The 23,109-nt window shown below is 55.0% G+C and overlaps 1 protein-coding gene across 7 annotated transcripts in view; it reads right to left on the bottom strand.

Annotated features, from left to right (window-relative positions):
• The window catches only part of DAB2IP (DAB2 interacting protein), a 161,069-nt gene that overhangs the window by 70,978 nt on the left and 66,982 nt on the right, over positions 1-23,109 (bottom strand). For all 7 annotated transcript variants that reach the window (XM_081803501.1, XM_081803495.1, XM_081803491.1 and 4 more), the window contains one exon: positions 12,439-12,584. In XM_081803501.1, coding sequence (XP_081659627.1) covers positions 12,439-12,584 — 146 coding nt within the window. The remainder of the gene's footprint in view (positions 1-12,438; positions 12,585-23,109) is intronic.

Genomic DNA, 23,109 nt, shown 5'->3' with positions numbered 1-23,109 from the left:
ATTCAGGGGACGGTGCAATTATGCAAATCAGTGGGCAGCCTCTGCCCGGCTGTTGCCTTCTGCAGGAGTCCAGAGGGGGATGGGGATGCCCAGAGCAAGCAGGGAGCCCAAGCTGCTGGGAACAAGAAGGGAGCCATCCAGGGCGCAAAAGGGGAAATAAATCCCTCATGCCCCGGGCCCACAGAAAACTGACCAGAACCAGCCCCACCCCACAGAGGAGAGCCAGCAACTGCCCTGAGGAATGATTCTGAAGACGTGGGGATGCCTTTTTCCAAAACAACATACCCCCATACCACCTGCTGGGCTAGCAACGCCATCATTCAAAGCTTACTCCTGTAGGTACTGAAGGCGTGGAATACTTCCAAAGATCCTTCTTAAAAGCATGCTTCTAAGCAGAGGTAAGATCTCAAATTAGTGTTTACTAAAGAATGTTTGGCGGAGCACTGCGGCTCAGCAGATGCTCCTGGAGTGGGGCGCGGGGACAGGAAGCCCTGGATTAATCAAGATGAAACTGGTTTCTGGGCGCCTGGGTGGCTCAGTTGGTTAAGCGACTGCCTTCGGCTCAGGTCATGATCCTGGAGTCCCGGGATCGAGTCCCGCATCGGGCTCCCTGCTCAGCAGGGAGTCTGCTTCTCCCTCTGACCCTCCTCCCTCTCATGCTCTCTGTCTCTCATTCTCTCTGTCTCAAATGAATAAATAAAATCTTTAAAAAAAAAGATGAAACTGGTTTCTTTACTTCAGGGCCTCTCAGGGCCTTCAATGTCCTGGATCAAAGAATGAGTCGCCTAGAGTGAGGATGCCCACAACCCCTGAGGAGGAAAATACCTAGCCTCACCTCCAGGAACCTCAGGAACCAAGTTTGAGAAACTCTGGCCACATTGCTCACTAAGTCCCCTACCAGCTCCATCATCCCTGGACTCTGAAATCCCTCAGACTGGGTTTTCACCGTTCTCATTAACAGCAGTCAAAAGTGTGGCCTTCACATCCCAGGGCAACTGGGTAAGACCACCTCAGGCAGTTTGCATGGGGCTGCCGGAGCACCCGACCCTGTCCTGCCACTGCCCCGCGCCGACTTCCAGCCCCCTCGCAGGCCTAGCAGCTGTGCCGAGCACCATCCCAGGTCCGCACCGGCCTCACAGGCCTCATCAGTCAGGAGTGCGGCCCCAGCCACGATCAGCGGCCCCATGGGCGCCAGGCTCCCCCATCTCCCCAGAGGTCCACAACAAAGGCTGGTCTGGGGAGTCCCTGCCCGCCATCACCACTCTGCTTTCCCTTCACCCACCTGGGCAATGATGAAAGTCACCTCTATGTGCTGACCCTGGGAAGAAAGGGAGGTGCGGCACGAGGCCAGTTGCCCGGCCCATGACCTCCCCACCTGCCCGATCTCACCCAGCACTACAAATTAATAGATCTAAATGCAGCCACAGCTCACCAGCTCTGCCAAGAGAAAAAGAAATATGGGAGCCCAGAACCCTGAGGGGCCCATGGAACTAGACACGTATAATCACTGATTAAGTACAAATGCAGGGAACAGTCACCAAGTGGGCCCTACCCTTACATCCTGGAGAACCCCCCCACAAACAATGAGGCCAGGAGGAAGGCCCGCCTCCATGTCACCATGGCCTCAGGACCTGAGCACCCATAACAGCCCCCGGGAGCTCTCGTGTTCTCTCAGCAGGAAGACAGTAAACCACTCCAGAAAGATCTAGGTGCAAATCCCACCTCTGCAACGCACATGCTGTCTGACGCAGGGCAAGTGGCTTTTACCTGACGGAGCCTGGGTTTCCTCATCTGTAGAAAAGGGAGAAGGGCAATGCTGGGCGGCGGTTAAGAGCACAAACTTGGGAGCCGGACTACTTGGGTTCAAATCCCGGCTCTGCCGTTCTAGCCGTGCGACTGCTGTGTCCCAGCTGTAAACCTGGGATGACAAGCGCGCGCGGCACACGGGCTGGTGGGAGGGAGGCGCCCACAGGACGTGCCTGTCGTGTCAGCTGTCGCACTAGAGAGGGCCCAGGCTTTGAGTCTAAAGAGACCTAGATTCTAAATCCATCCTGAGGGTAATCCCCGAGAAGTGATTTTACCCCTCCAAGGCCAGTTTCGTCACCCGTAAGATGGGGGGAGGATAACACGAGGGGAGTGGGGAGGATCAGATGACGCACACACAGAGCACAAGGCCTGGCGCGAGGCAGGACGCCTCCTAAGCGGCAGGTAGTTGACTGCTGACATTACTGACTGGCCGTGCGTCTGTAAAATGAGCGTGTGAACAGACACCACGCAGATAGTGATTGACGGCGAGACTTTATATAATGAAGCCAGACAGCCGGGGTTTGAATCCCAGGTCGGCCACTTATGAGCCATAGGACTTTGGCAAGCTGCTCAGTCTCTCTGTGCCTCAGTTTTCTTCTCTGCAAAATGAGGACAGTAATAGCACCCATCCTTCACAGTGCTGTTGTACGGATGGAATGAGAGAATGCAGGCAAAGGCGCCGGGCGAGGAGGCTGGTCCCTCTGGAGCAGCCCCTCGGGGCAGCACAGCACCAAGAGAAGCTTGCCGTGAAGGGCGCCAAGACGAAAGGCACCTCGTCCGCCTGGCTTCCACGGCTCCGTTCCACGACACCTCCGGGGGCCTCAGGCCCTTAAGGCAGCGCAGCAAAGCCTGGGAAAGACAACCCGCCACCCTGTACCAGCTGCTTTCCTTCCAGGAATCCTAGAATCCTCAGCACCGAGACATTAGTTTTTGGTTCTGCTTTGTTGAGATGGGGAAAGTGAGGCTCAGAGAGAAGCAGTGGGTGGAGCTGGGCCTTGGGCCGACTCTGGGTGACTGCCTCAGGCACACGTACTATTGACCTCCTCAGCTACTGATGGCCCAGACTCCCCCTGCCCCCCATCCTTCTCCCACAACTTCCAGAGGGCACCTGGCCTCATTGGTGAGGAGTCCAGCCCACCCCACCAGGCCTGGCCTCTGCACAGACAGCTATCGCATCCCTGAGCAGAAACCCTCCAGGCTGTGCTCAAAGACCTCCACTCCCAGGTGGGAACCAAAGGTACCTGGTCCGGCCCTGAAATGCTGGCTAGTCCTGTTCTATGGGCTTTGACTCAGTGGACTTGGCCTTGAATTGCATGACTGCCACCTGCTTGCTGGTAAGTGACACCACCTCTGTGAACCTCCGTTTCCCCTCCTGTAACTGGAGAGCTGGCAAGACAAGTAGGCCTTGGTGGCACGGGTAGGCCGGGCACTGGGCCTGGCATGAGAAGACACGTTCTAACTCCAGCTCTGCCCCTTCACCTCTCTGGGCCTCACCCGCCTCACCCGTAAAACGCAGATCACAGTCATCCATGCCCTAACTGCTCTATGCAGCGCTGGGAGATCAGGGGCACTGATGTGAGAGCGTTTTACAGAGGGGAGCCCTGTGCAAGCCCAAGAGGGAGCTTACTGGCACTTCTCTAGGACGGGAAGGTTCACTTCAAAAACATCATTAAGCTTAAAAAGAAGGGGCACAGCATGATAATGGGGGGATTTTAGGCATCAATCAGGGAATGGGTTGCCAGGGCAGGAGGTCCCCCAATGTGTGACTCTGGGCTAGTTAAGCTACACTCTTGGAGTTTCGGTTTCTACATCTAAGAAATGGGAAACAAAAAACCCTCTTACTATGAGGCATCAATAAGAATATAGCACAGGCAGTGGCTGGGCAAGTCGCTGGGACACCCTTGGGGCACAATTCCTGCCCCTGTGCAAAAGAAACAAACTTTGGGCAGTGGTTCTCAAGCTCCGTGAAACACGATCACTCCACCAGTGCCTAATTCTGGAAGGTCTAGGCTAGGGCCCAAGAATCTGCATTTTATCAGGGGCCCCAGGCAATTCCTCTTCATACAGGTCCTCCCTGCGGTAGGCTGGTCTGTCCTGCTCATGAGCCAGGCCCTCGGCTTCTAAGGCACAAGGGAAGCTTCAATCAGAGCCAATTCTGGGGCCCAGTTTCCTGATGAAATGTGGGGAAGTTGGAAAAGGAGGAAGAAGACAGGAAGGGGAATAAGGAGTAGGGAGTGGGATTGTGAGCAATCTATTAATCAATCTCCTCCCTAGCCAGAAGCAATAATTGAGGCTCATACATCCTTCACGTGCTAACAGTCTGCAGCTGCAATACAAAGCTTTGATTACAAATGTCAAAAAGGGCATGAAATTAACTTCCCCTTAGTCAGTGGGCACAGGGAGACACTGCCTTCAGTATGCAAACTCCCCACGACAACGTCGCCTCAAATTAGGGCCTGCGCTGCTGGGGTGGCATCTGGATCTTTGCCCAATGTGCTCTTTTACAAGTAGGCTGGGCCTGCAAACAAGGGCCCTGAGGGTGTGAGAAAGGTCAGGCCAACAGAGAGGTGACAGGTGCAGGGTTAACTGGGAGGTGGCCAGAGCCAGCTGGGAGAGGGGGCCAGAGAAGGGCTCCTCAGCTCCCCTAAGGGGGGTGCCCACCAGAAAAGGGAGGTGAGGGAAATCATCCTGACAAGGAGTTAACTCACCCACAGAGCATCTGATGCAGAGAAATGTAAGGCCCACTCGCTAGCTGGGCCAATTCCTGCCCCACTAGTCCCTGGAGGGACAGGAGGACAGACTGAGAGCCCCAGTGGCTTTTCTGAGGTTGATCACACTGAGTTAGCAACCGAGCCAGGCCCAGGAGCCAAGTCCCCATAAGTCCTGCACTTTGTCTGCTCTAGCTTGGTCTGTGGCAGTCAAGGTACAAGGGGCGGCAGGAGGCTGGAGGTGGCAAAGCCCTGCTCAGGCTGCCTTCAGGAGAACCTTTAAGGAATAGGGCTTTGGGGCTGCTCACGCAGTTATTCACTGGGCAAACCCAGAGCACCTCCTCTGTGCCTGGCACAAAGTGCTCTGTTAGAGCTTCCAACCAGCCCACCCCATGCTGCCATCATCAGCTGAGGTCTTTGAGGTAACAACTCCAGGAGTCAGCACGCAGGCTTCCTGAGCGGGTGCAATTGCGGGTAGGTGGGGAAGACCTATTCTTGGCATGCCCCCAGGAAGAGGCTTGACCTCTAGCCTTGGGGTCCCTTCCTACCCTTCCCCAAGAATACCCAAGGTATTCCCAGGCAGGCTGCCACGGACCTTGCCGCTGGGGATCCTGTCTCCCTCTTTCCCCTGGTCCTCATCCCACCACCCACCTGGCTCAGAGGGGACCTCTGGCACACAAGTGGTGGCTTCCACAAGGTTTGCCTTCCAAACGCCAGGGACGGTTCTTCTGTGTGCATGCCCAGGTGTGGCATGTGGTGTGAGCTACAGACACGACATGGCAGGCAGCCAAGGCTGTGTCCCGTGCTATGTGCGAAACACTGTGCGTCCACCCACAAGCTCCCGCCCACACATTCCCACAAAGAACAGAGATTCCCTCTATCTCAGGAGGGGATGGTAACACAGGCCATCCTTCTGGCACTCCCAGCTGGCGGGGAGTGGGGGGGCGAAATTGAATTTTCAGTCTGTCCTTTGAGGTTGGTGGACAGGCTGGATCACAGGTGACTCCACCAGAGTAGAGGGGGAGCAGAGAGAGGAGGGAGCTGGCCCCTGGTAGAGATTTGGCCCTGCAGGAAGCTGCCCCAGGCTCTTAGGCTCTTGGAAGGGGTAGGGGTGGGGGGACTGCAGGAAGCAGCCCAAAGGCACTGGAGAAGTAGGGAAGGGGTTACTCTTCAAGGCAGAGTGGCCAGTGACTGTCCCACAGCTCAGGCTGGGAATGAGGCCTGGGCCATTCCTCACAGATGGACGGACTGATGGCCAGAAGACCAGAGTATCTTCATACAAGTGTGGGGGGAGGGGGGTCTCTTTCACGCGGCCACGGTTGATCTCCACGGGGCAGTAAGCGGGCAGGTCAGAGTAAGGAAAGAGCTAAGTGTGCCTTGCCACCTGGGACAGAGTCGCCAAGCCAGCCAGGGGTGCTGAATGTTTTCCTTCTTGCCTTTTTGGTCCCCCTATGATCTCCAGCTCTCTTCTGTGGCCTTCTAAAATAGCCATTAATTAAAACCTGGTAATTAACTTTCTGGTTCAAGTAATATTTTGCAAAGGAATTCCATTAAAGAGTCGATTTGCATATCCTCAGACATAGGGGCCTGGAAATAAGTGGGTGACTTGTGGAGAATGCGATAGGCCCCTTGGCACCCCAGGCATGGGCTCTGCTGGCCCCTGAAGGCACAAGGGGATGAAGAAGGCAGCTGTCCTCATGGCCAGGTGTATGCCGAGCCCTGAGGTTCTCCCCAAGCAGGTGGGCAGTTTGTTCACAAAACTGGCCAGCTCAGTGGCCACACACCCAGACTGAAACTGCACACAGATGTGCACATGTGACAGCTCAAACACAGAACACACTATACGCACAGTATGACCTGGTATATGCAAACACACACACACAGCAGTAGACGTGTACACATAAGAAAACAGACAACAATAATGATAGCAGTCAACACTTAGTGAGCACTTATTAGATTGAACCATATGTCTATATTCGACCTACAAAAACAGCCACTTCATATGGTCCAACCCAATATGAAGTGCCAGGCACTGTTCCAAATGCTTTACATGTGATTAGTCATTTCAAACACACAGACGTGTGTAAGGACATTTGCATATAACGCACACACACCTTCATAAGGGCAGGTACATACTTGCAAGACATACAAAAACATGCATGCACAGATGTACAAATGCTTACGAGCTTGTACAAAGAAAGGCTTCTCCAACCTTTGAAACCCCCAGCCTGGGGCTGATCGCATTCCCACTAGCTAATTTCCACCGTTCCTAAAAATATTGCCCAGCTCCGATCTCTGGAAGATACACGAGGGAGCCACAGATCTAAAAGGAGGGCGATAAAAATGAGAAAGCAAAAAATAAATTGGTTCTTCCCTACGTCCAGGTTGTGTTCTGTGGCTTTCCCCTCCCTCTGTGGAGATGAGGCTCAGAATCATGTGCTCACGTGTGGGGCCTTGGTCAGCCCTGCCCCGCAAAAGTGCCCATGGGGCTCCAAGTACAATGTTGCAGACAGGGTAGGACCTGCTTACCAGGCCTGGCTTCTGTGATGGTCCCACCTCCGTGCCTTTGACTGCATGCCTCAGTTTCCATGAATCTAACAACCCTTTCATTGCTTACCTACCTTGCAGGGCAGAAGACCTCTCAAAATGCTGTGTAAATGCCAGGCCTCCTTAGAATAATTATCGGATTAAGAATTAAACCTGATTCTCTTATGGAGGGGAAGGGAGAAGGGAGAGGAGAGCTGGGTGAGCCTTCCTTGCAGGTAATTAATGAATTCCCTGCCATACCTCTTGGAAGGCAGGAGCCCATTTAACAAAGATCCACCTACATGGGCCTCTCAGAGCTGAGGGAGGCCACACAGAGCAACTAAGAATCCTGCAAGGGGCTTGTCTAAGAACGTTCAGAAGGCAAAGGACAGAATTAGACAAGACTCAAAAGAAGAAGCACTACTGGCCATTAAACTCCAGAAAATAATATTCAATCCCTAACAAACAATGAAATGCAAATAACAAAGAAATGCCATTTTTCTGCCTATTTGAATGACAAAGATAATTTTAATGACACCCAGTGTTTTTAAGGGTGTGAGGAAACAGGTGAGCACTCTCAAAAATCATTGGGGGGAGTATAAATTACTACAGGCTTTTTAGTGGGGGGCATTTTTATCAAAAACCTGAAATTGTTTATATTCTTTGACCTAGTAATTCAATTTCTAAGACTTTATCCTATGGAAATAGAGACGTGAACAAAGATAAATATTCGAGTATTTAATTACCAGCATCATTTTTAATAAAAAAACACTGGACATAACCTAAACATTTAAATGATTAAAAACAAGTATGGCCCAAACATAGCTGGAACAATGGACTTTTAAAATACACATAGAAGTTTGTCATCATCCCATCCCGCCCTCCCACGCCCCCTGATGTAGACAGGAACAAGGGTCACTCTGCCCTGCTAGTTACTGTATTCAAGTTAATAATGATTCTCTGTACAACCCTTTTCACTTTTCCAGGGACAGCAACATCCAGTATCTCTCTTGAACCTCAGAAGAACATAGCATGATTGCCTGATATTAGTCCGACGTTGTAGATGAGAAAACAGAGGCTTATCAAAATGAAGTGACTTTTTCCCACCTATGGTAACTCTCACTTACTGAAAACCTACAACATACTAGTCTAGCCTCTTTCACGTGTTATTATGCATTTAATAACATTTTAGAAACATTTAAGAAATGTGCAAGACCTGGTGTTAGTTGCCTAGGAAATAGCACTGAATGGGACAGTCTCTATTAAACACATACTGAATATATTAACATTAACGTTTCCAAAGACATTATCATCATGAGACCCATTTTGCAGATGTGCAAACTGAGGCTCAGAAAGCTTATGCGACTTGCCCCAAGAATGCCTGGCTTCAAAGCCACACACTTCCCATTATTCCCAGAGACTGTCTAAATTGCACAATCATCTCGACGTCACCCAGGGGAAGGCAGAGGACCAGACACTCCCTATCCATGGCAGGGGAGGGAGAGAGGCAAGAAAGGCCAAGTCCTTATGCCCAGCTCCTCCTGCACCTACTGTCAACAACTAGAGCAGGAAAACGGATCCCACCTTCTATTTTCTGTTTCCCGCTAAGCTTCCCCTCCGCTCCCCAGGGACTGCCTCACCCAAAGGGGCTGAACTGATTCCTGCCTACTCAGGGCCACTTGGGGGTTCTTGAAGGCCCCCACCCCACTTCCAAGTATCTCCCTCCCTAGCTTTACTCTGCCTGGAATCCCACCATTAGTAACTTTCAGGTGTGGGAACTCCAGGCAACACACATATTCCTGAGAAGGGGTCATCAATCTCTAACTCTGCACACAGCAGCCCTGCATGCCTGCACCTGGCTTGCCCACGTTTACAGGATCAGCTCTGCACCAGGCCAACTGGGAAGAATGCGAAGGGGGTATGGCCACTTGAGAATAACTACAGGGGTAAGGGAACAGGTTGAGACCCAGAGGGGGCATACTCTCAGCAACCGCGGAGGGCCAGAGTCACCCAGAAACAGCAGCACCGAGGCAGTATAATATTGCCGGCTGACCCTCCTAGCTACTCAGGACCATTAATAAATGAGTGACTTGGAAATCATCTTCTGGGAAGACAGAACCACCACATTCTAGATGGCTTTTACCAACATTAAGACAGCCTTGTAAATGAAGCAGCAACACTTCCAGCCTGCAAAACAAAAAATGCTTCTGCCAGCACACCTTTCACCTGGAAAATCCCTGAGCAGCATTCATTTCCCTTATCCAGGAGGCATGATTACCTGTCTTTGGTGCTTACTTCCAAAACCTCCAAAGAAGAAATGAGTGTCTAAGGGGGCCAGGGATTTTGGAGACCAGCTGGAAACCTCCCATAAGCCATTTCAGGAGAATAAGTACAAAGGCTCAAACCAGTCCTGTGGCCCTCGAGGCCCCCCGGAGCCCAGCTGTGCCCACCAAGCCCTGGCTGGCCTGACCCTGGCCTCACAACCAAGACATCGGCCCTCTCCCCCAACCAGCAGTGCTCAGCGGCCCCACACCTGGCTAGACTCCTTTCCCAGGGAGCCAAAAGATTCCAGCACAGAACCAACTGGTTTCCAGCCTCCAGATGAGAGAATTCCAGCGCAAAAAATAACCTCCACAACACAGCAGTTTGCAGACCACAGCAGACAGCATGCAACAAAGCCGCTTCAGCGGCCCTAAAGCAGACAGCGTTATCCAAAGTCTGAACCCAACTGGCCGCCCCAGAGTGCCCCACGCTCTTTACTGACAGGGAGAAGCCACGAGGACCAGGGCTCACACTTGCTACCCTAGAAGCTTCCGCCCTCCTTCCCATGCCTATCCCTTCACTGAGGCTGCACTTACCCCCTCCCTGGCCAGGAACATGGCAGCCCAGTGGGGGTCCCCTGGAACCAGGACCCAATCCCCTCCTCACTGCTAAGCCAAGCCAAAGGCAGCCCATTCTGTCCTCCCAGCCTTCAACAGTACAACCACACCACGCGGAGTAGAGGGAGGCTCCTCTCCACTCACCCAGGTTTGACCATGAGGGTTTGGGGAGGGGGGTTCCACCATAGTTGGTTTTACTCAGCCAAGTCCACACAGGACGACTCCAGGGACTGCCCCAGAGAAATAGCTACCCAAGAGAAATATCTGCCCATCCATCCCCGAAGCAGCTGATAAATCTATTATTTCTAAGCCAAGCAGTAAAGCAGGAGATCCCAGTCTCCTGACAAAGCCGATTTCAGCTCCAAGGCTGGGTCCAGGGATTTCAAACTCAGTCTCTCTGCCTATCCGTGAGAAATCTGGGCTCCCTTCCTGTGCCAGAGAAGCCACCAAGCCAGATTTTGTTTATAGAAAATTAATAAGACAATTCCACACCATTGCCAGTGACATTCTGCTCCAACTGCTACTGTTAGCACTGTTTCTAGAAATGAGCTTATAGTTTCACTCCCGAACCCCAACCCTCCCCCCCCCCACCTCTCGCCCCTTAGGCATTGTAGCAAGGCTGACCTGACCTGAGACCAAGCTGGACAGGACCTGCTCGAGGTCATCTGGGCCATGCCCCGACCTCCAGCCAGGAGGCTGGGTTGCCAGCCAGCACTTGCCGGCTTCTTGGTGCAGGCTTCCCGCTGGAGGGAGGTAAACATGGCATGCATGCTGTCTGCTCCCGGGAGGGCAGACACACTCAGAGGCCGGACCGCCTGCTGTCTCTCTTGCTCCCCGGACAACCGACACATGCACACAAAACGGGGTACGTACACAAGCCCCCTCATGCGGGTGCAGAGGGTCCTGACCCCCGCCAAGGAAAGCGCAGAGAAAGGCATATTCCTGGGGGAGAAAGCCGGAGGCAGGGGCCGGGCGGAGGGAGGAAAGCAGCAAACCGGGTGGCCTGCCGCCCAGACAATAACAAAGATGGGAAGCGAGATTTTCAAAGACGCAGTGGCTGCACCCAGCGCTGAGCTCTGGCCTGGCTGCATGCTCCTGCCAGGGCACGCCTGGTCCCCCGGGGCACCACGGCCATCAGAGAAAGGCTGAGGGTCCTGCCTCAGGCTGGGCTTGGCAGCTGTGGCAGGAAACCAGCTGCAGGCAGCGGTGGGGATGCATTGGAGAGAGCAGCTCTGGGCTGATGGAAATTAAAGGTCTAGTAATTCTCCCCGGGGATGGGAGGGGTGCTCTCCAGGAAGATGCTAGGGGTCAGTTAAACAGCCACTCAACCTTGGGCAGGAGTTGGGCTATAACTTGTACTCCTCTGCCTGATGGAACCAACGGGGAGGAGAGAGACATTTTTATTCTACCTATGCCTCCCCTACAGGGAGTGCCAACTTGCCAATCATACACAGGGGCACAGCCCTATGGAGGCAGATGCCAGGGGCCTGAGATGTCGGGGCTGAATGCTGAAAAGGCTCCTTGGTGCCTGCCTGTTCCTTCACCTCCACTAGCTGAGCACGGACACGTTCTAACTGGCACCGGAATCTATCACGGTGCCTGTGCCCAAGTGGAAAGGTGCCGTGGCAGGTAGGGCTCAAGGAGGGGGACCCGGCCCAGAGACTGTATCCGCCCAGTGCCCCCGCACCCGGACAGGATGGCTTGCCCTTGCGAGCTGAAGCCTGCTCTGTTGCTGGTGACTGGGAGCAGGCTGAACCACCTCCTCCCTCTCCTCCTCTGCCCCACAAGCCACCTCCCCCTGGAATTTCCACACCTGCTCCTGGCTTGCCCAGGAAAAGGGAACAGGGAACAGGAGACACCCCTGGGAGTGGAGAGGTGAGGGAGGGAAGCAGCTGCCCAGGCTGGAGAGGATGAGGCCCTTCTTTCCTAGCCTCAGGCAATGCCCCTGAGCTCAGAGACCCGGCACTGCCCCCTCTGCTCGCCCCAGCCCCCAGCGGAGCACGCGCCCTACTTAGAGCAGATGTGCCCCCTAAGCGGCCCAGCCCCCTGCTCCTCCCCTCCAGATGTTCACCCTTTTCCTCACCACTGGGTCTCGGCAAAACCCAGCCGAAAATGCCTTTTGTATCGGACACCCGGAGGCTCCAGAGGCAGGCGGATGGGTCCTGGGGGTGGAGGCGCCACTTCGGTCCCCAGCTCCGGGCACTGCACCGCCCGGGAAACAATGCCCACCTCGGCGAGGCGAGGCGAGGCAGGACTTCTCGGCGAGGGCACTTCGCGTCCGGCCTCGCCCCGGGCCGCGGGCACCCCCTCCTCACCCCGCGGGAAGAGAGAAAGGTCCTCTCGCCGTGCCCCCCCCCGTCCGAGGCGGCCCCACAAGTTGCCGGAGGGCGGCGTGCGGTGCCCTCCGGCTTCCAGCGCGCCCCAGCCCCGGCTCTCGCTTTGTCCCCGCGCCCTCCGGGGCGCATCCCGGGGCGGGGGCGCGCGGAGGCCGGGCCGGGCGCTGGCGGCGGTGGGCTCACCTCTCATTGTCCGCGGCGGCGGCGGCGGTGGCGGCGGCGGCGCTCCGGAACCCCGGCAGGATGTGGCGGAAGCTGTGGTTGCGGTCCAGCTTGGGCTGGCTCTTGGTGCGCTTGATGGAGCCCTTGAGGCGGCGGCTGAGGAAGCCCTGCGCGCGGGGCGACAAGAGGGGGAAGGGGAGGCGGGGTTAGCGCGGCGGCGGCGGCGGCGGGCCCGGGACCCGCGCGGGACCCGCGCCCTGGCTCCGGCGGCCGTGCGGCCGAGGGCGGGCGCGGGCTCGGGCTCGGCCCCAGCTGCTCGCGGCCCGCGCCGCCCGCCCGCCGACCGAGCGCCGACGGCCCGGCCCGCGCAGCGCGGCCCAGCCCACCCCGCGCCGCCCCCCGCCCGGCCCAGCCCGCCACGTCGCCCCCGCCCCCTAAGCCGCTGTTGCCATGGCGACGCCGAGGCGAGCCGCGCCGGCCGCGGCCGAGGCCGCCCGAGCCCCCTGGGCGCGGGGGCGGGGCTGCGAAGGGGCGGCCCCCTCACCTCTTCCCTGAACGAGGGCACGCCCCCACCCACCTAGAGGAATCCACTCCCGGCACCCGGTCCCGGCTTGACTCTGTGCGGTCCTCCACTCATGAGGTCGGTGTTCCCAGCCCCAGGTACAGGTGAGGGAAACTAAGGCTCTGAGAGAAGGCGTGTGATCTGTCCTCTGGGGCCAGCGCCTGCTAGTACCCTGGCCACCCGGCCCGCTAGGCTGGGTGCCATTCCTTCAGCAGGCGACCGTCACTGACCCTCAGGGTGAAGCCCCTTGCCTGGAACCTTGGTACTTCAGCAGGGACAACCACCTCAAGGACAGGGTCCCTAGCACCTAGCTCAGGCAGGGGGCGGAGGCTGAACGGTTTGCTGAGTATCCCTATTGCCTGCTTCAAGATTTGCAGCCACGTCTGCGAGAAGACTGGGCCTTCGCTTGACCTGCTGCCGCAGGGCCCCATTATGACCCATGGTGGGCAGGGGTCCGTTCCTAGGACGAGTATGGCAAACCTCAGCCAGGGCCCCCATTCAGGCCATTTCATTTGTCCATCTACCAGGCTGCACTCGCAGGACAGAGCTTAATCCACCCCCAAACCCAGGAGCTCCTGGTCCCATGGAAGAGACAGGGAAGAGAGTAGGCAGGTTGAACCAGTGCTCCCTTGTTAGGTGAGGGAAGATTTAGGGGCTCAAGGGGCCACAGGCTGGGGTGTCCAGGACTTGCAACTACAGAAGGCTATAAGAGGGAGAGGAAAACTCATGGGAGGTGAGAATTCCCTGAGGGAGGAATTTGCGAGGGGTTCTGGGGTCTCACCCCCCACCCCAGCCTCAATTCCAGGTGGTATAAGGACAGAAGCGAAGGGGATAGTAACTCATTTTGAAGTGACTGTTGTACACGATCTGATCACCACCTTTCATCCATCATACAATAAAGAATCCAGAGGTGGATGCTTGCTATAGGCCATGCCCTGTGCTGATCTGTCCATCTCTATGGCCCCAGCACCCTAGGCATGATGAGGTGAACCATTAGCTGTACACATCATCTCATGTCATCCACACAAGAAAATGACAGAGAAACATTACCCCTTTCAGCAAATGAAGAAACCTCACTCAGAGAGATAAGATGACTTACCCAAGGACACACAGTTTCCAGGCCTGCCTAATGCCAGACCTTTTACCACAGGATGCCCCTCCTCTGCCCACCCTCTGCAGGCTTTCCCTTTTCCTATCTTTCCCCCCTTACTCTTTCCTCTCCCTTGGTCTCTCTGATCCAAAACTCTGCACATCCTCTAGGGCCTACACCTAGAGGACGAAACACCACTTTGTCCAGGCCTTCCCAGGCAGCGGGGTCCAAATGCCTCTCACTTGGCAGCTCGGTGTCACCCAAGCTACTCTAATCAGCTGTAGTTCAGCAAATACCTCTTCGGTGTTAGGGGCCACAAGAGGGACCCTCCTCCAGAGAGCAATCCCTAATGGAGAGGGACCACAAATGGTGGCAGGCCAAGGAACAGTAGGCTCTCTGGGAGACTCGGCATGAAGGCCGGAATCTGCACTTGTGTGTAGGCTCTGGGTGCCCCAACCTTGGTCTTGTGCCTGTTCGGCGGGGAGGGGAGATGCACCTGGTGAACTTGGACGGGTTCATCTCTCACAGGTGTTGTCAAGCAAGTTCCCCAATGGGCTTGTACTTTGTCTTGGTTTTTATTTTCTACACCGAGGAAAATTTCACGATTTTTACATTCTTGTGGTACAAAGAACCACGAGGCATTTTTCACAATTTCTGTAGTCATTATGTAGCTATACTGACAGCTCTATCCTATTTCTGAGTTCTTTTTTTTTAAAAAAGCGTTCTTCCTTCTAGGAGGTTGAGTGGGACCGTGCCACTTCCTCTTCCCCGCCCCTCCCCCTAGGGCTAGACTTCAGGCTCCTCTGACAAGCTGCCCCCTCCCTGAAGCTTACCATCCCTCACCAAACCAACAATGACCTTGGGGTCTCAGACTCTCTGTAACATTCATTCATTCATTCATTCACATTTATCGAGAGCCTACTATGTGCTAGACACAGTAACCAAGACAGCCAGCCGTTAACACTATGAGGGGAGCAGAGTGCAGATTAATTAGAGGAGAGGCGGCTCAGATTCTTCAGGGGAATGGGGAAGGTCCCTGTTAACCCCCCCATCACACCCTGAAGGACTTTGTGTCCGCCAGAGGACCCAGCTCAGGGCTCTGCATATAGCGGGCTTAGCAAATGCTCATCCTCCCAGAAAGCCACAGTTGGAGGGGGACTCAGATCCAGAAGTCTGGATATAAGGGTGAATGAGACCCGGAGAGGGAAAGGGACTTTCCCAAAATCACATAGCAAGGTTAATCAAAGACCCCAGACTCCAGTTCCCTACTCTGCCCAGGCTCACAGCTTGCTTACTGACCTTTTTCATGGGGTGGAGGGCCGAGGTCGGCTTTTCACCCAGCCCTGGCCTGGCTGAAGGGAGAGGGGCCTTTTCTCCTTTCCCTTCATGAGCAGGTCCAGGGACATGATTTCTGGAGGCAGCTACAGCTCCAAACTCAAGAAGCATCTTCAAGTCAGAAAATCTTATTCTAAACCCGAGTCAACCTTAGTGAGAGGCAGTGGGCAAATCATGTCCCTTCTTTCAGGAAAGCAGGGTCCTTGAGGCCCACTTTCTAGGACTGCTGTGGAGTGGAGCTGCTTCTGAGCCCTGGTTTGCCTGTCCCCTGCTCCCTGTTCTCAGCCACTGGCCCGCTCCGAGCCTCAGTGTCCCTATCTGTAAAATAGACTAGTGATGGTACCTACTTTATAGGGTTGTGGGAAGGATCAAATGAGGCAAGCTATCACCAGTAAAATAGTAAGGATTCAGCCACTACACTCCATAGTTACAGCTTTATTATTATGACTACTGATGTTGGCGGGAGAGCAACCACCGATTTTTGCCCTGAGAAGGGACATGACCACCACGGGCGGGAGTCTGTCTGGGCTCTCCCAGGAGCCTGAAGGCTGTCTCGCAGCAGGGACAGGCTGGTGTCATGCCTAGTGGATGAATGAACACGCTTGCAAAATGATCCCGGAGCCATGGAATGTCATCCCGTTTGGTAGTTTCGAACGCTTTTAAACAAGCACTTTTTTCTAAAGCAACCTCACAGAGACTCCCAATGTACAAAGTGTGCGAGCTGGGGGCAGCCGGGGCTGCCCAGGGGGAGGCCTCAGCTTTCATTCACTAGAGCAGGGACTGAAAGCTCAGCGAGCAGCCAGTGCACTCCGTGAGGACAGAGCCCGCCAGGTGGGGTGTGCGGCCTCTACGGTCCCCTGTGCCCAAGGCTGCTGCCTGCGGGACTGGGTGGGGACAGCTGTGTCGTCTCTGCCCCTCTCTGTGACGGCTGGCTGCCCATTCCAGCTGATCCACACGGCTCCCCTGGGCTTCCATCCATGCCACCGACCAAAGTGCAGGGCAGTCCCCAGTGGAGGACAGAGAGGCCTGGGGGTCTCTGGAGGGAAGGACCCAAGTTCTCGGCAGCTCCCTTACCCCTTTCCAGCCACTATGCCACCATCCTGACATCTGGCCCTAACCCTGCTCACCCCTTCCTCAGGATGTTCTGAGAAACTTTCTCAAGGGCCTTAGAGAATTCCAGAACATGATTTGTTCGTTCACCCATTTCAGTCAATTCCAAGTGATGCCAGTGAGGAGGGATGACCAGTTGTGGAGCCCCTGCTCTATGGGGTCACTGCCCATGGCACTCACCGGGCTCCTCCCAAGCCCTAGGAGGGAGGCCCAGGAGGGTCCAATGCCTGTTATTGGGAACGCAGGGAGGGTGTGTGCCGCAGAATACAGAATGTTTGGGGTTTTCAGAGGCTCAGAGAAGTTAAGCCACTTCCTGAAAGTGGCTTCTCTTCTTAGGTGGCCAAGCTGGGGGGTTCTAGCCCCTGGGGTGGGCAGGGTGGGGGCCCTCTCCCTATGTGCCCGCATATAGGCCCCAAAGGCCAGACTGGGAACCGAGAGCTCAGCCCCAACCTCCCGGGACCACAGGCCAGACCAGAGGAGAGAAGGGGAGTGCCCTCTCTCCCTGACCACAGGTCAGGGCCTGGCCGCTCCGGGCGGGGACACCTTGCCCAGGCCCAGCCTCCCACATGCCTCATGCACGAGTCACCTAGGCAGCACCTAGGGGACGACAGGTTTGCATTCCAGCGCCACTACTTGGGCACCCAGAGGTGGCATGTCACCACTGGTCTCGGAGCCATGTTCAAACCTGAGTGTGAAGCATGGGACACTGTGCCTGGCACACAGTAGGCGCTCTGTCCCCAAGGGTGACTCCCTTCCCCCAACTCCATCATCTGTTTGGTGCTGCCTCCGCCATCCTGTCTCCATCGCCTTCTTCCCTTCCAACACCCAGACCAGTGCGCAGGCCTGACCTGCCTTTGACTCCCACTGAGGCCTTGCTCAGGATGGAGGCAGAACCCAGTGGGCTCTCCCCCGGCCCAGGCCCCGCTCCTCCTCCAGCGGCCGTCTCTAAGGCCTGCACCCAAACAGCCTTCAAGGAAGGAAGCTGTTTTATTTATTTATTTTTTTAATTTTTTTTTTTTATTTATTTGAGAGAGAGAGAATGAGAGAGAGAGAGAACATGAGGGGGGGAGGGTCAGAGGGAGAAGCAGACTCCTCGCTGAGCAAGGAGCCCGATGCGGGACTCGATCCTGGGACTCCAGGATCATGACCCGAGCCGAAGGCAGTCGCTTAACCAACTGAGCCACCCAGGCGCCCCGGAAGGAAGCTGTTTTAACAGGTGCGCCTCTCAGGACCTTTCTGCAGCTTTGCACAAATGCCAAAATCACACCTAAAAACACAAGAAAGGGAGGGGAAGACCCCATCTAGATGGTTCCACCTCCTTCAGCCCCAGGAGAGGAGACTGGCTGGGCACACTGGCTGGCAGGCAGTCCCGACAGCTCAGCAGGCTCAGGCTCCGGCTCCGGGAAGAGGTCCTGCTTCCAGAGTCACAGGGAGAGCTGAGAGGGCCCAGATCGGGCAGCCAGGCCAGAGCCCACATGGTACAGACAATGCACCCGAGGCCCAGGGGGGCAGGGCGCTTGCCCAGAGTCACTGAATGAAGCAGTGGCAGAAGCACGGCAGAACCTAGGTGCCCTGTCTCCTCACCCAGTGCTCTCTGCAGCACCCCAGCCTTCAAGAACCTCTCAGGCTCCCCACATTTCCTCTTTCCAGGCCTCGGTCTTCCCTTCTGTATCATAAGGGCTGGGCTGGGTGATCACCAAGCTCCATTCCAGCACTGATACCTGGTGATTCTAAAGAGCTGAAGCTATGGGGCGCCTGGGTGGCTCAGTCGGTTAAGCGTCTGCCTTCAGCTCAGGTCATGATCCCGGGGTCCTAAAATGCAGCCCCACATTGGGCTCCCTCCCTGCTCAGTGGGGAGGCTGCTTTTCCCTCTCTCCCGCCCCTGCTCATGTTCTCTCTCTCTCTTTTTCAAATAAGTAAATAAAATAAAATAATAATTAATTAATCAAAAAGCTGAAGCTAGAGCAGCTGCCTTCCACAGCTGGGCTCTCCCAGGCCTCGCCCTAGCAGTACCAGCAACTTCTCTGGCTTTGCCCAAGTCCTTCAGATGCACGGTTCCTCCTGCCCTCCCTTCCCTGTTCCTGGGGCTCTGCCCTCAGCAAGCTGCCGGGCTTCTCTGGCCTCCTGCCCTGGGAGGTATGGACCCCTCAAAGAGGGTCCCAGCTGGAGAATGACTCACTAATGGTGGAAGGTCAGACATCGTGACAGGGGTGAGAGGGGAGGCATTTTAAGCCAGGATTAAGTCGGTGCCTTCCTGGTAGCCACCTGTTTGAAGGCCACTCTATGCCCACATAACCCTCTGCAATTGCCTGCTCTTTTGAACGTAAGACCTCCACACTCCAGCATACCGGGAGAAGGCAGCCAGACTACTTGGGTCACACAAAAAAGAACCAATTCACGAGCCATGAGAACCAGCAGGGGGCCGGACCTTGGCACACAAGGGTCACTCTTGCATTAAACACTCATTGGTTGCACACAGCCAGAAACGCAAACAAATTCAAGGACATGCATGCATACAAAGACACGGGGGCGGGGGGGGTGTGCCCACAAAGAAATGCATGGGTAAACATACAAGTCTCCGCACCACTACCACACACAGATACACACACATAAACATACGAGCACACTGACTAGCACACGTACAGATACACACACACAGGCGTGAAACATGCAAATGAAGATACGCTGAAAAAAGCTCACAAATACACATACATGCTCAGCTGTCACCAGGTACACACAGAATGACACACAGGCCAAACACCAGCCCGTGTGTGTTCACGTTCACAACCACAGCAGGAAGGGAAAGTGGCCCAGAGAGCCCCGTTCAAAGAGCTAGGAGCCCAAATCTCGGATCCAAGAGAAGAAAATGCTGTTGCTACCATAGTTCCCCTGATCTGTGTGCAGGACCTTACTTTGTACCAGAATCTCAGGACATCCTATTTGCTTCTCTCACACCCTGAAAATTGGCCTTCCCAGCTCCCTGAACATGTGGTTTTTTGGGAGTCTTGCAGCCTGGCAATTGTTCTTCAGGGCCCCACCCCTATCCAGAGCTAGAGACCCCTGCCCCAAACATTTCTCCTTCTGCCATCATCATACCTAAAACTCTACCTAGGTCCCAGGATTACCTCAATCTCTAGGAATGCGCAGGTAAAATGCAAATACTTTTCATCCCCCCTCCCCCAAGACGCATGGTAGAAAAGGGTTCCACCACTTAGTGGCTATGGGCCCAAGGCCGGTGACCTAACCATCCGAGTCTGTTTCAATTTCTGTAGGAGGAAGACAACAGCAGCCACCTCAAGGTTGTTGTAACAAGTCAATGAGATCATGCATGTAAAGAACTTAGCCCATTTCCCGGCACGTGGTAACGTTAGCTACTATCATCATCACGGTCATTGTCGTGGTTTTTATTGCTTGGACTTTGACCACCAGGGGCCAGCCCTGCCCTTAGCCAGAAGGAAACAGAGGGCAGGAGTTTACCAAAGCAAACTGTGTAACCCAAATCCCCTTTGATGGGGAAAACAGCTGGTCAAGGCTCATTCAGGGTGTATTCCTTGAGCCTTCCCATGTACTGAGTCCTGGAAGGGACTTTCTGCCCTCAAGGATCCCATAGTCCAGCTGGAGAGGTGGTGCTGGCCCTTCCTAGACACTTCCAGGAGTCTCTTTGCTGCTTTGCTATCTCCAGTCTTGCCTCCCTTTCCTTGTCCACTCTCCACGGGCATCCAGAGGGGTCCTTGATAAAGCAGATCAGATCCTGCCCTGACCAGCTCCACACCCTTCCACAGCTCCTGGGGCTTGGGGATAGATGCCTAGATCCTTGGTAAGGCTCCTAAGGCCTCTCATGATCCATCCCCTGGGCTCCAACCCCCTTGTCTTCAGTGGGACTTTCGGAATTACGAGCCCCTCCTGCCACAGGGCCTTGGCACAGGCTGTTCCCACAGCCTGGAAAAGAGGCCTCCTTTGCCCAGGGGATCCTGCACACCCTTCAGTCTCTCCTCATAGTCTCTCCTCAGGGGCCTACCAGATGCCCTGGGATTAGGCCAGGTCACTCTGCAGACTTATCACAGTTGTAATTATACATGTGTTTATTTCATGCCTCCCTCCCTCACAGGATTGTGGGGGCCATACTGGTCTGGGTTCCCAGTGCAGGACGCCTGGCAGGTATTCCTAAATACTTCCTGAATTAATTAACAAATATTTATGATACGAAAGAAAAAGGAGAAAGTTGAGAATATGCTCTGGGAGGTTTTTTAAGGGATTCCACTTGTCAATCTGGGTGGGCTTGCTGGAGGAGGCAGATTTTGAGAGTCTAACAGAAACATTGAAAGTGAGGCAGTGGGGGGTCTTGCTAAGATTATCTGGGGTAGGGAAGCCACATATGAGAATTCCAGGCAGAATCACAGCACAGGCAATGGTGCAGAGGTAGGAAAGCCATAAGTCTGGCTGCCTCGGAGGCCCATGGAGTGATCACAGGTCCCTCTGACCTCCAGTTACACACCACCACCTGAGCCCAGGCTGATAACATGGGGCATAACCACCCCCCCCCCCCACACACACACAGTGCAGAGGACACCCAGGTCAAGAGGTCCCCTAAGGAAGTCTAAGAGGAAGGAGGAAGGGGGCATCCAGTTGGGAAAAGGGTAAGCATGTGCAGGTAGGAGGAGGGAATGAGGACAAGAGAGGACCTCCTGACACATAACAGTGCCCAGGACTGAGTGGCATCAGTGAACAGAAATCAGACACACATTTCTGAGGTCTCAGGAAGGGATGTGATAACCCAGAGCAGCCTGGGAGTGACTCACTGCCCCATAAATCCTCTAGCTAGCCGACACTTGCCTTAGCATAATCAGCCTGTCCCAGAGGTCTGGACAGCTACACACACTTCATCAGCTCTTTAAGCCCTTGGCCAGCTCTGACCTCGGGGTGGGGAGTCCAGCACCAAGGGCCGCCTGACTGCAGGGAGGCTGACTCCATCAGGGAGCCTCACCCCTGCAGCAGGATCTCCACTTTCTCCCTCTGCCTCCCTCCAGGCCCTGCCTGAGGTCCCAGCACCAGGCCAGTCTTCCTAGGGTGACTCACTGACGTCGGTGCTTAGGCCCTGGGTCCTATGTTCCGTACGCTCGCTCTGCATCAGTGAACACTCTCAGCAGAGGCCGCCTGGCAGAGTGGCGAGAAAACCATGTTCAGAGTCAAGAAATGTGAGTCCAAAACCCAGCTCTGCTATTAATAATAATGAGGACTGTTCCAGTATGCTAATAAGAGTAAACCAGATGTACTTATTCAGCCCTGTCTAAGCTTCAGGCGCTGTGTTAGAGATTTACAGGACTTACCTCGTTTAATTCTCACAATCCGACGTGCAGATGAGAGAATGGAGGCTCAGAGAGGTCAAGCAACTTTCACAGGGTCACACAGCTAGGAAGTGGCAGAGCTGGGGTCAATCCAGATAGTCTGTGCCAGAGCCTAAGCTCTTCCATAATCCCATTACCACATTGTAAGGCTCTAAGCAGGCATCTTAGCCTCTCTGTGACTCACTTTCCCCATCTGTACAACGAGGGGATTGGTCTAGTTGAGGTCTAAGTCCTTCCCAGTGTGGGCATGCTATCTTTCCCCTCCCTGGTGACCCATGTGCTGGTGACAACAAATGGGAGGGATCTTCTGGACAGCACAGCCTTCAGGAAGGAAGGGTGTTAATGGTGGGGACTCCAGCTCTGTGCTGGAAAGTGAGATCCTCCCCGCCCAGCCCCCAAGCACCCAGCTGGCCTGGAGTAGCCCCTGAGCAGCAAGGCAGGGAAGAGGTGCTATCCTGTTTCTCCCTGCACCAAGAGCCACCAAGGAGCACCAGGACCCCAGGGTGCCCCAGCCCCAGGGACAAGTAAACGTTACAGTGGGAGGGAGAGGTGAGAGGCGGGTAGCAGCCCCATAAATCCACCTGAGTGAGCAATGCTTTCTAAAGCCCTTTTCATACAGGATACAAAACGCACCATTTTGGGAGAGGATTTTATAGGCTATTTCTCCTCCTGGGTGATTTACCATCTGCAGGCCTGGCTCACCTGGGAGTCCTGTCCCTGAGGGATCATGGGAACCCATGGGGTGGAGTCAAGGTCAATTTTACAACAAGGGCCGGTGTCCTTGCCAGGGCTCTGTGGTGGTCTGGGTGACTTGTCCTGAGCTCTCTTCCTAAGACGGTTGGCCACTTGGCCCCAGAGACACCAAGTGGGGCTCTCAGAAGCCAGAAGATCTCTGCTCCCCTCCCCTACCCACCCAGCACTCACTCATGGAATTCATTCTCTGCCTCTGTCTCTCTCATCCACCTTCACTGCACAAGCCCATCCAGGTGCCCACCATAAATGAGGCCCCGTCTCAATGCCCAGGGTTCAGATAAATCAGAAACAGTCGCTGCCCTTGAGAAAGTCACCGTCTGGTAGATGGTTAAATCACAGTCTGTGGCCTAGGGGAGGGGATGCCTGCTGGAGTGAGGGGAGCGCGGAGGAGGGAAGGAGCTCTCAAGGCAGGGAAATGGGGAGGATAGGACCAGCCTGTAGGAAGGAGGGCCCTGAGGCTGGGACAGGCCTGGGGGCACCTGCCGCAGGGGCTGGAT

The sequence above is a fragment of the Leptonychotes weddellii genome, chromosome 14, assembly GCF_054177405.1.
Source record: "Leptonychotes weddellii isolate Sample4059 chromosome 14, ASM5417740v2, whole genome shotgun sequence".
Classification (NCBI taxonomy): domain Eukaryota; kingdom Metazoa; phylum Chordata; class Mammalia; order Carnivora; family Phocidae; genus Leptonychotes; species Leptonychotes weddellii.
Note: the sequence above shows the minus strand (reverse complement) of the source record. Positions and strands in the feature narration are given on the sequence as shown.